The 14,715-nt window shown below is 61.3% G+C and overlaps 1 protein-coding gene across 33 annotated transcripts in view; it reads right to left on the reverse strand.

Annotated features, from left to right (window-relative positions):
• The window catches only part of OBSCN (obscurin, cytoskeletal calmodulin and titin-interacting RhoGEF), a 156,058-nt gene extending 142,420 nt beyond the window's left edge, over positions 1 to 13,638 (reverse strand). For 9 of the 33 annotated variants that reach the window (XM_030315196.1, XM_030315270.1, XM_030315260.1 and 6 more), the window contains exons 1-8: positions 9,414 to 11,282; positions 7,989 to 8,258; positions 7,033 to 7,293; positions 5,972 to 6,280; positions 5,583 to 5,849; positions 4,513 to 4,788; positions 3,812 to 4,087; positions 2,893 to 3,168 (exon numbers count right to left, since the gene is read on the reverse strand). In XM_030315196.1, coding sequence (XP_030171056.1) covers positions 2,893 to 3,168; positions 3,812 to 4,087; positions 4,513 to 4,788; positions 5,583 to 5,849; positions 5,972 to 6,280; positions 7,033 to 7,293; positions 7,989 to 8,258; positions 9,414 to 10,446 — 2,968 coding nt within the window. In that variant the 5' untranslated portion in view covers positions 10,447 to 11,282. Of the gene's footprint in view, positions 1 to 2,892; positions 3,169 to 3,811; positions 4,088 to 4,512; positions 4,789 to 5,582; positions 5,850 to 5,971; positions 6,281 to 7,032; positions 7,294 to 7,988; positions 8,259 to 9,413; positions 11,304 to 13,442 lie in introns of those variants that run through there. The other 24 variants (XM_030315160.1, XM_030315057.1, XM_030315134.1 and 21 more) reach the window with 9 other exon arrangements.
• Positions 13,639 to 14,715: the final 1,077 nt, after the last annotated feature.

Genomic DNA, 14,715 nt, shown 5'->3' on the forward strand with positions numbered 1-14,715 from the left:
ACTAACTCAAAATGAATCAAAGACCTAAATGTAAGAGCAAAAACGAGACAACTCTTCGAAGAAAACAGGTGTCAACTGGTGTGACCTTGGATCAGGCACTGGTTTCTTAGGACACCAAACATACAAGCAACAAAAGAGGGTACATTGTATTTCATCACAATTAAAAAACTTTTGTGCATCAAGGGACACTCTCAACAAAGTGAATGGCAGAAAATATTTGAAAATCTTTTATCTGATAAGGATCTAGTATCCAGAATATGTAAGGAACTCTTACAATGCAACAATAAAAAGATAACAGAATTTAAAAATAAGGCAGAAGACCTGAATAGACATTTCTCCAAAGAAGACATGCACATGACCAACATGTGCATAAAAAGATGCTCAACATCATGCATCATCTGGAAAATTCAAAACAAGACCACAATGAGATACCTCCTCATGCCCCCTAGTGTGGCTAGAAGCAAAATACAAATAGATAAAACAAAAATAATGAGCACTGGCAAGGATGTGGAGAAAGACCTTTGCACACTGTTGGTGGGAATGTAAAAGGGGGCAGCCACTGTGGAGAATGGTCCTCCAGGGAGTTAAGCATAAAATTACTTATGACCAAGCAACCCCAAGAGAACTGAAAATATATGTTCACCCATGTAAGAATGTTCTAGCAGCGCTGTTGGTAACAGCCAAACACTGGGGTCAACCATGATATGCATTAGCTGATAAAAAGATAGACGAAATGTGGGACGCAATCCACATGGTGGAAATGTTACTGGCCATAAGAGAATTAAACACTGATGGTACAGCATGGATGGACCTTGGAAACATGGTGCTCGATGGAAAGAGCCAGACTTAAGAGTCTACATGCTGTATGACTCCATTTAAATAAAGTGTCCACAACAGGCAAACCCACAGAGGCAGAAAGTGGATTCGTGAGTCCATGGGGCAGGGTAAACACAGGGTGATGGTGGGTTTAGCATGTCACGGCGTTATGACAATGTTCTAGAACTAGGTGGTGGTGCAGTCGATCACACAACCTTGTGAATGTACTAAAACCACAGAATTGTATGCTGTACAAGGGTAGACTTTATGGCATTTTACTCAATTACCTGGCACCAGTTCCTGTTCAGCCTCCTATCCCAAGCCTCAACACACCACCAGCTGCCTTCCAGAACTTTCCGGGCACCCTGACATACACTCACTCCCTGAGCGCTACCCGCCTGATACACTTGGGCTTATCCTCCAGGACCTGATGCCAGGACCCTCCTGCCTGGACCTCAGCCCCACCAAGCAAGCTGTTGTCCCCTCTCTTCCCTACCTCACCCCCAGAACCTTGGTTCAGAGGCCAGATTTCACAGTGTCTGGACGGGAGTCCTGTGCTTCTCACAGAGCACCAGGGATGGTCTTATGGACAGAGTCTCTCAGCAAAGTCTTAGAAGCTCTGTTACTACTTTGCAGAAAACGAAACTGAGTCACAGGTGGCAGGATCAAATGACCACAAATGGGGGGCCTAGGACAGCAGGCTTTGTTCTTTCCCAGGTCTGGAGGCCAGGAGACAGGTGAAGGTGCCATAGGGCTGCGCTCCCTCCTGCCTCTCCCAGCTGCCAGGGCCCCAGGCATTCTGGGCTCATGGCTGTGGCCATATCCCCAATCTCTGCCTCTGTCTCCATGTGGCCATCTCAAATCCCCCTCCCTCATCTCATAAGGACCCACCCTGATCCAGGATGCTCTCACCTCAAGATCCACCTCAACCTTGATCACCTCTGCAAAGACCCCATGTCCACATTAGGCCACGTTCTGAGGTCCGGGGGCACAGGTGAGTTTCAGGGACACACAACACTGACAAGTTGCCCCAGTCACCCAACAGAGGTTAGATCTGACCCTATCTACACTCTGATCCCTGCACTGCTTGCCTTGAACAGGGTGTCCAATCTCAGCGTGCAGCCACCCCGTGGGACAGGGCAGTCCCAGCACACACACAGGCCAGCCATGTAACCACTGGCCCACCTCCTCCACCCTCGACGTCCCACTGCTGAGGCAGTAGGGCCAGGGGCACATTTTTCCAGGCTATCTGCAGGGGGGTGTGGCCATCAGAGTGTTTGAAACCACAGCAGACAAAAAAGGAATAAAAAAACACCCCTTGCATGTTCTTCCCACCTTGAATGTGATGGCCAGGGCTGTGGAAGCCATCTTGTGACCATGAGGCAACAAGCATTAGAAAGATCCTTATCTTGCGTTCAGGAAGGCAGAGAATTAGAGACAGACAGAAACTGTGTCCCCGGGATGTCCCTGTGATAGACTGTTAGAAGTGGTCCCTGATAACCCAAGCCTCCCTGCGTCCACACCCCTCAATGATGGGGTCTACTTCTCCCCCGCCTTGAAACCAGACTGGCCTTATGCCTGTCTTTCCACCATACAAAGTGACAGAGGTCATACTCTGACCACAGACATTAACGAGCCCTGTAGCTCTGCTATGCCCTGAGGGGAAGGAGCCGGCTCTCCACAGGGAGAAATGGGCCCTGGGGTGAGGCATCATGAGGAAAGAAAGGGATCCCAGACACAAGAGTGAGCCTCGCCAGCATCACAAGGAGAGAGAGGCTTGCTGTCCCAGACAGATGCATCCACTGAAACCAACCCTACTAGGACCTCAGATGCATGGATGAAGCCAGGCTGGATCTTCCTGTCCCAGCAGAAATGAACGGTCTCACTGAGCCCTGCCCGAGTTCCTAACCACAGAACCAACCGTCTCCAAAGTTTGGGGGTACTTCTTACATGGCACCAGATAACTGACTGATACAGGCCCTGACCAAGCTGCAGATCACTGCCCCAGTCCCCACCTATATACTTCCTCCAGGCCTGTTCCTAGGATATGGTCATACATCTGCCTCATCAACTGACCTGTCATGTCCAGGCGGAAGGAGACCTTCTCTCCCCTGGCCTCGCAGCTGTACTCCCCGGCGTCCACCTTCCCCGCCTGCTGCACCACCAGCCTTCTGCTGCAGCCCGTGGCCTCCATGTGCACTCTGGAGCTGGCACTCAGCTTCTTCCCGCCCTTGTACCATGTCACCTCCGTCTTGTCCTGGGCCACCTCGCAGCTCAGCATGGCGCTGGCCCCCACCTTGGCCTGCACCTCACTGCGTGCCAGCTGCCCCTTGGCAAACACGGCCGAGGGCTCTAAGGACAGGGAGGGACAGGTGGTCAGAGGTCCTAGTTAGGTGAGGTTTCCCAAGACCTGGAGCCAAAGCACAGACACGCTGTAGACTCCAGGCCACCTTGGGAATCCTTCATGTCAGGTGCTGCCAGTGGGACCCTCCTCAGGCACAGGGTGGGGCTTGTGCCCTGACCCCTCTAAGCAGCATGATGGGCACCCTGGCTGGTGCCTGGGGACAGATGGAGGGAGGCATGGGGGGCAGTGGCCAAGACCCTACTAAGAGCCAGGACTCAGGCAAAGCCAGATCCTGAGAATCCACCAAGATGCACCAATAGGTTCTAGAAAGAGCCAGAGCCTCGTCCATCAAGATCCCAATTTAACCTGCCGAGGTGGCTTCTGGCACCTTTTGGGTCTTGCCAGCCTCACTTTTTCATCCTTGAAAAGAGAAAAAGGGCTGCAAATTTCTTATCTTTTATTCTCCATACCCACACTCCTCTCTCATCTAAACGTTAGTTCTGTGGGCACTTTCTTTCCCCAATTCTGGAAGCAACTGCACCCCCACAAGCATTCTTGGAAAAAAGGAAGGGCTGGGCAGCTTGGCCTCACAAGTGCTTGATGCAGCCGGACCTGCTTCCTACCCTCCAAGTCCTGGAGGCTGCAGCTCACCACTGACACGCAGCTGGAAGTCCACGGAGTCCTCGCCCACACGGCATGAGTAGGTGCCCTCATCCTGCTTGGTGACCGAGGCTGCCACCAGCCGGTGCCACGTTCCCACGTCCTCCTGCAGGAAGCGCTGGCTGGAGCGGCTGAGCTCCGTGCCATCCTTGTACCAGCGCACACAAACCTGGGCCTCAGAAGTCTCACATTCAAAGTGGGCTGGGCCCCCGGCCACGGCATCCACCAAGCCACCAGCTGTGTCCTTGTGCAGAAAGGGAGTGAGCCCTGCAAGGGCACATGGGCAGGTCAGGGGGCCAGCAGAGCCCTGGCCACACATCCACCCACTCAGACAGCAGATGGAGACGCCCAGAGCTCCAGGGCCTCACTGACCAGGTCCCATTCAGAGGCAGGACTGGCCTGGGATGCTGACCTCTAACCACTCACGCACCACCTGCTCTTAGGAAGACCCTCCCCACCCTCTCACAGGCTGTCCACCTCTCACACCGTAGCGTCACTGGAGCCAGTTTCCCAGACTCCCGCTCCCCAAGATCAACTAAGTCCCCCACCCTCCCACAAGGACAGAGGACAGGGGCTCCCACTGCCCAGACCCCCTAGAGCCTGTCCAGAGCTGGGAACATAACGTGTGGCCGTGACCATGGTGATGGTGGGCAGGCGAGGACGTGGACACACACACACACAGAGGACATCACCTTGCACCAACAGCTGGTAGGCAATGCGGCCCCCACGGCTGACACACTCGTACAGGCCAGCATCGTCTCGCACCACATCCCGCACCAGCAGTGCCCGCTGTCCGGCACTCGCCTGGACCTCGTATTTGGGGCCCAGGGGCAGCACGTGGCCGTCCTTCAGCCATGTCACCGCCGCAGCCTGGTCTGAGAGCTCTGCCAAGAGCTGTGCCTCCTCATGCAGCCGGGCCAGCACTTCCCTCACAGCTGCCACTGGACGCTTGGCGGCCAGCCCTGGGGCTGTGTGGGGCCACACAGGTGGACACAGGGGATGTAGACAGAGGGGTGGAGGGGGGGGGGGGCAAAGGGGAAGGGGGCAGAAGGGGAAGGAGCAGAGGGAGAGGAGGCAGAGGGAGGGGGTGGACAGATGGGGAGGGGACATAGGGGATGGACAAAGGGAGGGGACATTGGGGAGGGGACAGAGGAGGTGGACAGAGGGAGAGGGGGCAGAGGGGAGGGGGCAGAGGGAGGGGGTGGACAGAGGAGGCAGACAGAGGGACGGACGGGGACAGGGAGGGGGAGGGGACAGTGGAGAGTGGACAGAGGAAATGGACATGGAGGGGGAGGGGACAGAGGAGGGGGACAGAGGAGATGGACAGGGATGGGGAGGGGGCAGAGGAGAGTGGACAGAGAAAGCGGACAGAGAGGATGTATGGGCAAGAGAATGAGACAGTAAAGAGTAGACACAGTGGGGGTGGGGTATGGGAGAACAGACAGAAAAAAAGAGGAAGAGACAAGATTGCAGAGAGAGAGGGGAGCAGACAGATGCAGAAGTGAGGTCCTGCAGCTCCTCCTCCACTCACGCTGAGGCCGAGGCCGCTCCCAGCCCTGGGCAAGCTGCCTCACACCCCCCTCCTCTGTCCTGCCCACCTCATCCAGGAGACCACCCAGAGCCCACCTGGCCCTAGGGAAGATGCCTGGGGGGGTCACAGCCACACGCCCCTCCCCTGCCTGCCACATCCAGGAGACCACCTGGGAGCCCACCCTGCCCCTAGGGAAGAGGCCTGGGGGGGTCACAGCTGGGGTCCCCCTACCTCGGACCTCCATACGGATGCTGTTCTCAATTCCGTTGGCCACGAACTTGAGCTCAGCGCCATGCAGGCTGGCGGACACGGAGCGGATGGTGAGGGCATGCTGCGTGCCTTCGTGACGGATCACATACACACTGCTGGCCTTTAGGGCCTGGCCATCCAGGAACCACTCTCCAGCAGAGGCCAGAGTGAGGTCCACCGAGAAGGTCACCTCGCCACCCTCCACCGCCTCCACCGCCTTCAGAGGAGTCTTCACAGCCAGCTGGGGGGCTGCAGAGTGAGGGCCTTAGGAAGGGGCCGGCCTCTGCCCTCCTCTGCTCCCCCTCCAGAGCCCAAGTTCCCCCTCCCCCAGGAAGCCCTCGGGACAGGCTCCAGGAGCCTTCCTCACTTACCCAGGTGGACAGTCCCTGGAAACTCCAGGTAGGGGCTCTGACCAAAGCTGTTCACAGCTGATACCCGGAACTGGAAGTCCCCCTCCTCAGCCATGCTGGCCACAGTCAGCTCACGTTCAGCCACCAACTCTGCCTCATGGCACCGGCTCCAGGTGTAGGCGCCAAGCCGCTTCTTTTCCACCAGATAACCGTCGATGGGAACAGGGCGGTCCCCATGGGGTGGTGGGGACCAGGCAAGGGTGACGGAACACTCTGTCCTTCCCTTTACCACAGGGGCCTCAGGGGCATGCAGGGGCGGCCTCCTAGGTGCTGGAGAGAGCACAGTCAATATCACTGACTGGCAGTTCCCTCCCAAAGCCCTGGGTCCAAGCTCAGCTCTTCAAGGTGTCACAGAACCCCACCCTGCTGGGGGAGCTACTTTCATGATCTGGGAATGGCCATGGCACAAGGGGACACTGGGCCCAGGGAGGGCGTGGGCCCGCCACCCCTGTCCCAGCCCTGTGGCCATTTCTTTGGTTGCAGTGGGAAGAGTGCTCCGGCTTCAGGCCACTCAAACTGTGCACGTGGCCTGGGGACCAGGCTTATCCGTTTCTGCAGGTCTTAGGCTAACCAGTGACCAAAGCAGGTGCAGTGACCACTCTGAGGGTGCTCAGACCTGTGTGCAGGGACACATTCCTACCCCAACCAAGGGCTGACCAATGGGTGTGGGTAGGGGGAGGGACCTACCACCCAATCTACAAATGGGATACCAAAGGTCACAGAAAGAGGACACACCTACACCTGAAATCCCACACCCACCCCATGCCAGCCACAACAATCCCTACCTTCTAATTTGGTTCATAGAGTGGGGAGGCCACCAGGACTGCTACCTCACAGTCACCTGGGGTAATCACGGTGAAGAAGGGCACAAACAAACCAGGGGCCCCAGGAAACTGAAGCTATGACCCATTGGTTCAGTCCCCCAAAGCCCTCCGTGCAGCAGGCTGGAGAGCACAGCAGGGCCCCATGGACGAAGGAGGCAAAGGGCACTGTCCATCCAAGGGCACTCCCCAGGCCCTTACCAGACACGAAGAACTGGGTGGACGTCCGGCAGTCACCAGCAGTGAAGGTCACCTCGCCCACGTCCTCCAGGCTGCACTGGGAGATGGTCAGCGTGTGGCACATGCCTTCTGTGGTGATGGCCACACGGCCCCCGGCCACCATCTCCTCCTGGTTCCTCAGCCAGTGGACAGGGCCCTCGGGCCTGGCCAGCTCCACACAAAACATGGCCGTGTCACCCACGCGCACCGCGGTCTTCCTCGGGAGCTTCCGAATGAGGTTTCCTGTGGTGGTCAGGGTGAGAGGCTGGTCAGATAGGACCCCTGCCCCAGCCTCCTTCCAGCACACCTTCTGGGCCCCTGTCCACCCCCGCAAGACACCATCCCCCCACCCCCCACATGGCCCCACGCCCCCTGCATGATGCCCCCAGTGCCCCTGCAAGACACCTGCCCCCCCAGGACCCCTGTCCCCATCCCCCAGGACCCCTGCCCTGCCCCTTCCCATCCTTGCCCACTCCTTGCAAGGCCCCACCCTCCACATGACCCCTCCACCTGCATGGCCCCACCAGCCGCAGGACCCTTGCCCTCCCCCCCACGTGACCCCTGACCTCCCATAGGACCCCTGCCCTCACCCTCACATGACCCCTGCTCCCCCCAGAGGACCCTACCCCCACCACCGCAGGACCCCTGCCCCATCCCGCATGACCCCTGCCCCCCCAGGACCCCTTCCCTGCCCCTTCCGGCCCCTGCACCACCCCCCCCACAGGACCCCTGTCCGCATCCCGCAGGACCCCTGCCCAGCCCCTTCTGATCGCTGCCCACCTCCTGCAAGGCCTCACCACCAGCATGGCGCTGCCACCCGCAGGACCCCTACCCCCCCAACCCATGCTGCCACCCGCAGGACCCCTGCCCTCACCCCCACATGACCCCTGCCCCCCCCCCCGTAGGACCCTACCCCTTTCCCGCCCGACCCCTCCCACCTTGCACCGCGAGCTCTGCCACCGTGCGGCTGCCCTCCGTGGTCTCGCAGATGTAGACGGCGTCGTCGTCGGCCGAGACGTTGCGCACCGTGAGCCTGCGCTCAGTGCCCGCCTCCTCGATGCCGTACTTGGCGCTGGCCCACAGACGCGTGTCCTCCTTGTACCACGCGGCCTCCGTGGACGGCAGCTGCACCTCGCACTGGAACGTGGCCGACTCCTTCTCCCGCACCTCCAGGTCCTGAAGTCGCCTCTTGAAGGGCACGGCGGGCTCTGCGGGGAGGAGGCGCGTGAGAGGTGCTGGGGCGGCGGGATGCTTGCAGCCGCGCGGCAGGGAAGAGAGCTCCGAGGAGACAGAGGAGGGGGGAGGGGGCAGAGCGTGGGGATGGAGCAGCGGTGAGCTGCGGGGGAGGGCAGGAAGGGGGGCAGGTTAAGGGGCTCGGAGTGGGAGGCTGGAGCGTGGGGGCGGGGGACCAGGGCAGGGTTGAGGGGGCTACAGGGCAGGGGGGAGTGGAGAGGCAGGCGAGCAGCAGGGAAGCGTGTAGGGAGGTAGCGGGATGGAGGCGGGACAGGGGCGGGCGAGGGCACAGAACCTGAAGAGCCCCTTTCCCTTAAACAGAAGAAGATGTCCTGAAGACAAAAAGGAGAACCGAGGCCCGCAGGCAGCAGCCCAGCGCAAAGCTCGGGACTCACGCCCACGCCCACGCCCACGCAGCAGCCAGGCTGCGGGACCAGCTCCAGATCTCTGCAGTCTCTGATCACCGGCTGTGGGCCAGGCCCCGCTGCCCTGCGCATTTCCCCCTGTGCAGCCCCCCTCCCCAAGAAACCGGGCTGTTTCCTCCGCGTGGGCCATGGCCTGGGGCGCGCACTGAAGGTCAGAGCGCCCTGAGATCCTACAGCGGGTCAGAAGTGGAGGTCAGTCTCTGCTCTTAGGAGCCTCGCCAACTTGCCCGCAGGACCTGATCACGTCGCCTGCCAGGGCTTCCCTCCAGAACCCGGAGGGAGCCCCAGACCCCTCCAGGGATCCTCAACGGGAACCTGTGAACTGGCTCAACCCGGCTCGGCCCCAGCCCCAGCCCTGGCCTTTCTCCCGGACTCTGCCTGGGAGACCCCTTTGGCAACCTGTCACTGGGGTGGAGGGCCTGGTTCACCCCGACAGTGTCTCAGGAGGAGGGGTTGCTTAGGACAAAGCGCTTTGTTCACTCATGTGACTCTCACAAAGACAATGGGACAGGCCGAGGGTCATCCGTGTCGCCCTCATTTCCTGGGCCCGAAGAGGCTAGAGCCGCCAACAGCTCTGCCTCAGGATTCCACCACGGATTCCATTCCAGGTGGGGGCGGGACTGGGGAGGCGCCTGCTTCTGCGCTCTGCGGGCAGTGACCTGGGCGGGGACCGTGCACTCCCGGCCCTGCGGGCGAGGCGCTCACCTCGTACGACGACTAGCACGGAGCTGTAGGTTTGGCCCACCAGGTTGGACGCCGTGCAGGTGTAGAGGCCCCGGTCCGACTGCTTGCAGAAGAGGATCTTGAGCACGAAGTTCTCCTGAGCGTCCTCGTACACCAGGTGTCGCCGGCCCTCCACCACCAGCTGGCCATCCTTCTTCCACACCGTCTCTGGCTTAGGCTCGCCCGTCACGTAGCAACTGAGGCGCGCGTGCTTGCCTTCAGTCACCGTGCAGGTGCGCGTGCCAGAGCCAGGTGGCGAGGCAGGGATGCCCTCAGCGCGCATCGCCTCCCGACGCCGCTGCAGGTGCGCCAGAAGCCCGGCAGTGGAGGCTCCCGGCGGGGCGGCGTCTGGGTCCGCGTCTACCGTGAGCGCGGCGTCGGCACTGGCGACGCCCAGCGGGTTCTCGGCGCGCACCGTGTATGTGCCCCCGTCGCGCGGCCGCGCGGACTGGATGCGCAGCGCGCTGGCCTCGCCGCTGGCCTCCACGCGCACCCGGGGGGCGTCGGGCGCGCCCAGGCGCCGGCCGTCCTTGGCCCAGCTCACCGCCATGGGCGGCGAGCCGCGCACGCGGCAGCGGAAGGTGGCCTCGGCGCCCTCGCGCACGCGGATGGACGTGGGCCGCAGCAGGAAGTGGGGCGCCTGCTCGGCGTAAGTGGCCTCGGCGTCCACCTGCAGGCCCACGGCCGCGAAGGCCTCGCCGATGGCATTGCGCGCGCGGCACACGTACTGCCCGCTGTCGCCCAGGGCCAGGTCCAGGATGGTGAGGCGGTACAGGTCGCCGTCCTGGGCCAGCCGGAAGCGAGAGCCCGCCTCCACCGGCTGCTGGTCCTTCTCCCAGCTCACCTGCGGCGTAGGGTTGCCCACGATCTGGCAGCTCAGCGTGGCGTCCTTCCCCACCGACACCACAAAGGCCTTGGGCCGGGTCAGGAATCGGGGCGCCCCGCTGAATGAGTGATCCATGGTGGGGGGCGGGGGCGGCGGGACGGACCTGAGAGCAGGTTGGGGGAAGGTCATAGTGGGGATGAGCCGCGGGTGCTGTCCGAGTCCTCCGCGGCTTCCCAAACAGTGTCCCTGAAGAACCCAGTCTAACCCAGGGTGGACACCTCCCGGCCTTATCTCCACCCCCCACCTCCACGCGCAGGTAGAACTACCAGAAGGCACAGTGGTGCAGAAAATCAGATTTACCCCTTTCTGGGCACCTGGAGTCTGGTGCACCCCTCGACGGGCTTTTCTAATGGGTGAGCATATCTCCTTCCTGTCCCCCCAGCTCTAGCCCTACACCCCAACTCAGGTCCAGTTGAGAACCTGTCCCAAAACAGCACACCAGCAGCCAGGCTGGCCCTCCTCTCTGTGCACCAGGGTCCTCCCTACCCTGGGGGCCATGCTGTACCTCTCCACACAGACCTGCCTGTTCCCCCCTGCCCACTCCAGCTGCTTCCTGGTGACCAGTTCCCGTCCCCCACACACCTCTGCTTCCTGGAGTCTGAAACTCCAGTCTGCTTACATCACTGCCACTCAGCTCTCCACACCTGGACGGGGCCTGGCCCCTGGCGGGAGTGCACCCAAGGTGACCCATCTCCCAGCAGGCTCTCCTCTGAGCCCTTGGCCCTGCATGTCCCCTTTTGTCCCCCCACTTCCTCCTCTGGGTGACTCATCTTCCAAAGCTGTTGGGCCACACATCCTGCCGGGTGCAGCTCAACCCTCCTCACCCCAGGAAGTGCCCATGACAGAGGCCTGTCCCACCTGTAGCTGCCTGCACCTGTCCTGCGATGCCTTCTCCCCTCCCCTGCCAAAAAACCCTGATGAGCAGGGAAGGATTAGAGACCCTGTTGCCAGGTGACTTCCTCCTAACTGGCTGAGCTGCCCACACCCCCTCGCTGTGAACAGCCACAGGAGGATCTGGAGGGCACACAGTCAGCAGTGAGGCCAGGGAGGACAGGCAGAGAGTCCCCTGGGAAGGGCCTGGCCAGGTTGACTGGCAGGAGCCCTGTCACTCTACAGACTTTGTGGCTCCACTGGCCAGGCACCCTGTGGGGATGGGGTGGGCACCACCCGAAAGCCTCAGGGGACAGGCCTCTGCCTAAGCCTCCCCTCCCCCTCAGGCCCCAGCTGGCCTTCAGCACAGGTGGGTATGGTGAGCCTGGGCCTTCCCCCCCCCCCCCCCCCGGCTTCTTTATGTAAGAACAGCAGCCCACTGGGCTCAGGGCTGGCCTCAAGCACCTTTACTCCTTCCCCAATCCACAGCTGGGCTTCTAGCGTGGGCTGCCCACTGGGGGACAAGTGGGGTGATGTCCTGTGATTCAGGGCCTAATCCCCCTTAATCCCCCTCTAGGAGGTGAGACCGCTCCAGCCTGCTGACTCACTGTGTGGTCAGCACCTCTGGCCCCTGCCCCCCACAGCCTGGCCATGTTCTGGAGCTGGGAGGACCTGGGCGGGTGGCCACCAGAGCCCTGCCCCTGGGGACGCCCTCTTGGGCCTTGATGTCCCTCTGGAGAAGGCTTACTCAGATCTCCCCTGAGATCTAAGCTCCCAGGGCCCCCCTCCTGAATCACAGTCGGTGGGTCCCCCAAAGCAGGACACTGAATCCTCCCTCCAACACACCAGGTGCAGCTATGGGAGATAGGTCCTCTGAGCTCATGAGTGGGCATGGGCAGGGGCCATCCCACAGCTAGTGGCCTCTGGGGGGCAGGGACAGCAACAGGGACAGGACAGGGAGCTCCCATCACCACACGTGCTTAGGGGGAGCCAGCCCAGGACCTTGGCAGGTGCACAGGCTGACCCCTGGTCTGGCAGGGGTGGGCAGAGACCTCCAAGATCCTCTGAGGCCCCCAGGGACAGTGCTGATGCCTGTCTCCTCATTTAACAGCCTGTATTTCCCACCTCAATGCAGCAGACACCATGAAGCCAGGGCTGGGAGCTCCCACAGATACAGCTGCCTCCGAGTCTACCCTGCCAGGCAGGCATCCCCACTGGTCAGTAGAACCCTAGCTCCAGAAATGCTTGCCCGAGGACTCCAGAGCCACCCACCGTCCTTCAGGCCAAGTCGGGAACACCCTCTGGGGGCCCCCAGAACTCCCATTGGGCACATACATGCAGCAGTGAGCTCAGAGACAGGAGACTCAGGAGGGGACACAGCCCCAGCCTCCCAGGAAAAGCCCCTTCCTTCCTCAGATGCCCGCCTGGGAAGGCAGCTCCCTGTAGACCCCACTCAGACTCCTGATGCCTTGGAGGACCTAGCTTGGCACTGGCAGGAGCCTCCCTCCACATGGAGACCATGACTCCCCCACCCCCACCTGGGGTCATTTCTCTAGAGCCCAGGAGTCCCTGGGGCTGACCTGAGCCCTGCCCACACCCTCCATCCTGGCTCTTCTAGAACTTGGCCAATCTCAGGTCCTCTTCCAGGGGCCCCTGGGCCATTTCTCAGATGCACCAAGGGTGGGAAGTGACTTGCAGCCTGACTGCAGAGTCTGGTCCCTTCCTGGGAATCCCTGCTGCCCCCGCCCCCACCCTTCCAGAAAAGACTTCCAAGGGCAGCTCCTGGAGTCTGTGCCTCCCCCTAGACCCCTGGGCTGGCGGCTTCCCGAACTCCTGGGGAAATTCTTTCCTGGAGTCAGGTGTCAGTGCCCCTTTGGCTGTCCCCTCTGCTGAGCCAACAGGCCTAAAATAGCCCCAGCTGTCAGCGGACATCCATCTCAGCAGAGCTGGGGGCAGGGCTGGCCAGACCTCTAGGCCTGCCTCACAGCAGGGAGCCCCCAGCGAAGGAGGAGGTGGATGCACCCCATGGCCCCCTGACCTCACACCCCAGCTGCTCCCTCCCCAAATGAGGGCTCAGGTCACTGCAGGGACTGGATTCCAGGGCTCCAACCCTCAGAGGAGCGGCACAGCCTGGCTAGACCAGCCCCCTCCCAGGGCCAACTGTACCCCACAGCCCTGACCTTCAACAGAGCAGTCCTGGAGGAGAGGGGCTAGGCCCAGGATGGCCCCCACCCCTGTCTGTCCTGCTTCCTCACCTGTCTCTACGGGAGGCTGGGAGCAGCACCCAGGCGGGGGGCTCAGACGGCAGGGCAGGGGCTGCTGGGTCTCACCTCCCTCCACGGGCCCAGGACCGACACGGCTCCCACCCAGCAGCCCACTCTCTGGCCGGTCCTCAGACTGGACAGGGACGAAAGGACAGGCGGACGCTGTCAGCTGGAGAAGGCTGGGCCCGCCCCCACCACCAGCCAGCCCAACCCAGCCCAACTCCAAAATAGCCCGGGTGTCACTGCCCCGGATTTGGTTTCACCCCCAGCCCCACAGAAGCAAAGGGCACAGACTCTGCATGGCCAGGTGTTTGGTGGGGGACAGCAGGGATGTGGGTAGGGCAGGGACCCCATCTTGTGGGGAACCCTGTTCAGACTAATATCCCGGAGTGCAGGGAAGGAGGGAGCCTAGGGGACCCAGAACCACCCAGAGGAGAGAGGGGGACCTGAGACCCCCAGAGGATATCCAAGATCACCTTAAAGGGACCTGGGACCCCTCCCCCAGAAAGGGATCCAGAACCAGTCAGAGGGGACCCAGAGCCAGCCAGAGGGGATCCAAGACTGCCCAGAGGGGACTAGACCCAGCCAGAGAGGAGAGGGGGACCAGAAACCACACAGAGGGCACCCAGGACTGCCCAGAGGGGACAGGGGTCCCAGGACCATGCCAAGTGCACTGGCCGTCTGAAGGTCCTGCAGACTCTGGGTATAGGTGGGCAGCCAGAAGCTACACACAGGCCTAGGGCAGGTATTGTATCCTTGGTGCTTCCGGCAGCACCTGGCCTAGCTGTTGTGTCCATGGCACCTTTAAATGGGAACCCCTGAGAACCCAGCTAGGGGCCTTTGCTGGCCATGGACAAGGGAGGGCCCCAGGCCCCAGGGTGGGCCGGCAGGACAATGTGTGTGCTGCAAATGACCCAGGAAGACTGTTCCCAACTCCATGGCTATCGCCCTGATGCAGGGACAAGCAGGGACAAAAGGCCAGCCCTGCCTGGGTGAAAGGTGGCCTTTGTCTGGTGGGGCTTAACCAGGACCCAGAGGGGCCACCTGCTGGGAAGTGGTTGATCCCCGCCTCCAGCAGCCCAGGTCTGAGAAACCCCCTTCAGGAACCCCAGATGAGGGTAGGGACCAGGGGAAGACACGCAGGCATGCCCCTTGCACCTGCTTGATCTGAGGGCTTTTCCTGCAGGTGTGTCCACCAGTTGACCCTCACCACGGCCAGGTGTAAGGGCCAGGGGTCCAGAGCACCCAGGGAGGTGGGAAGGAG

Source organism: Lynx canadensis, chromosome A1 (genome assembly GCF_007474595.2).
Source record: "Lynx canadensis isolate LIC74 chromosome A1, mLynCan4.pri.v2, whole genome shotgun sequence".
Taxonomy (NCBI): domain Eukaryota; kingdom Metazoa; phylum Chordata; class Mammalia; order Carnivora; family Felidae; genus Lynx; species Lynx canadensis.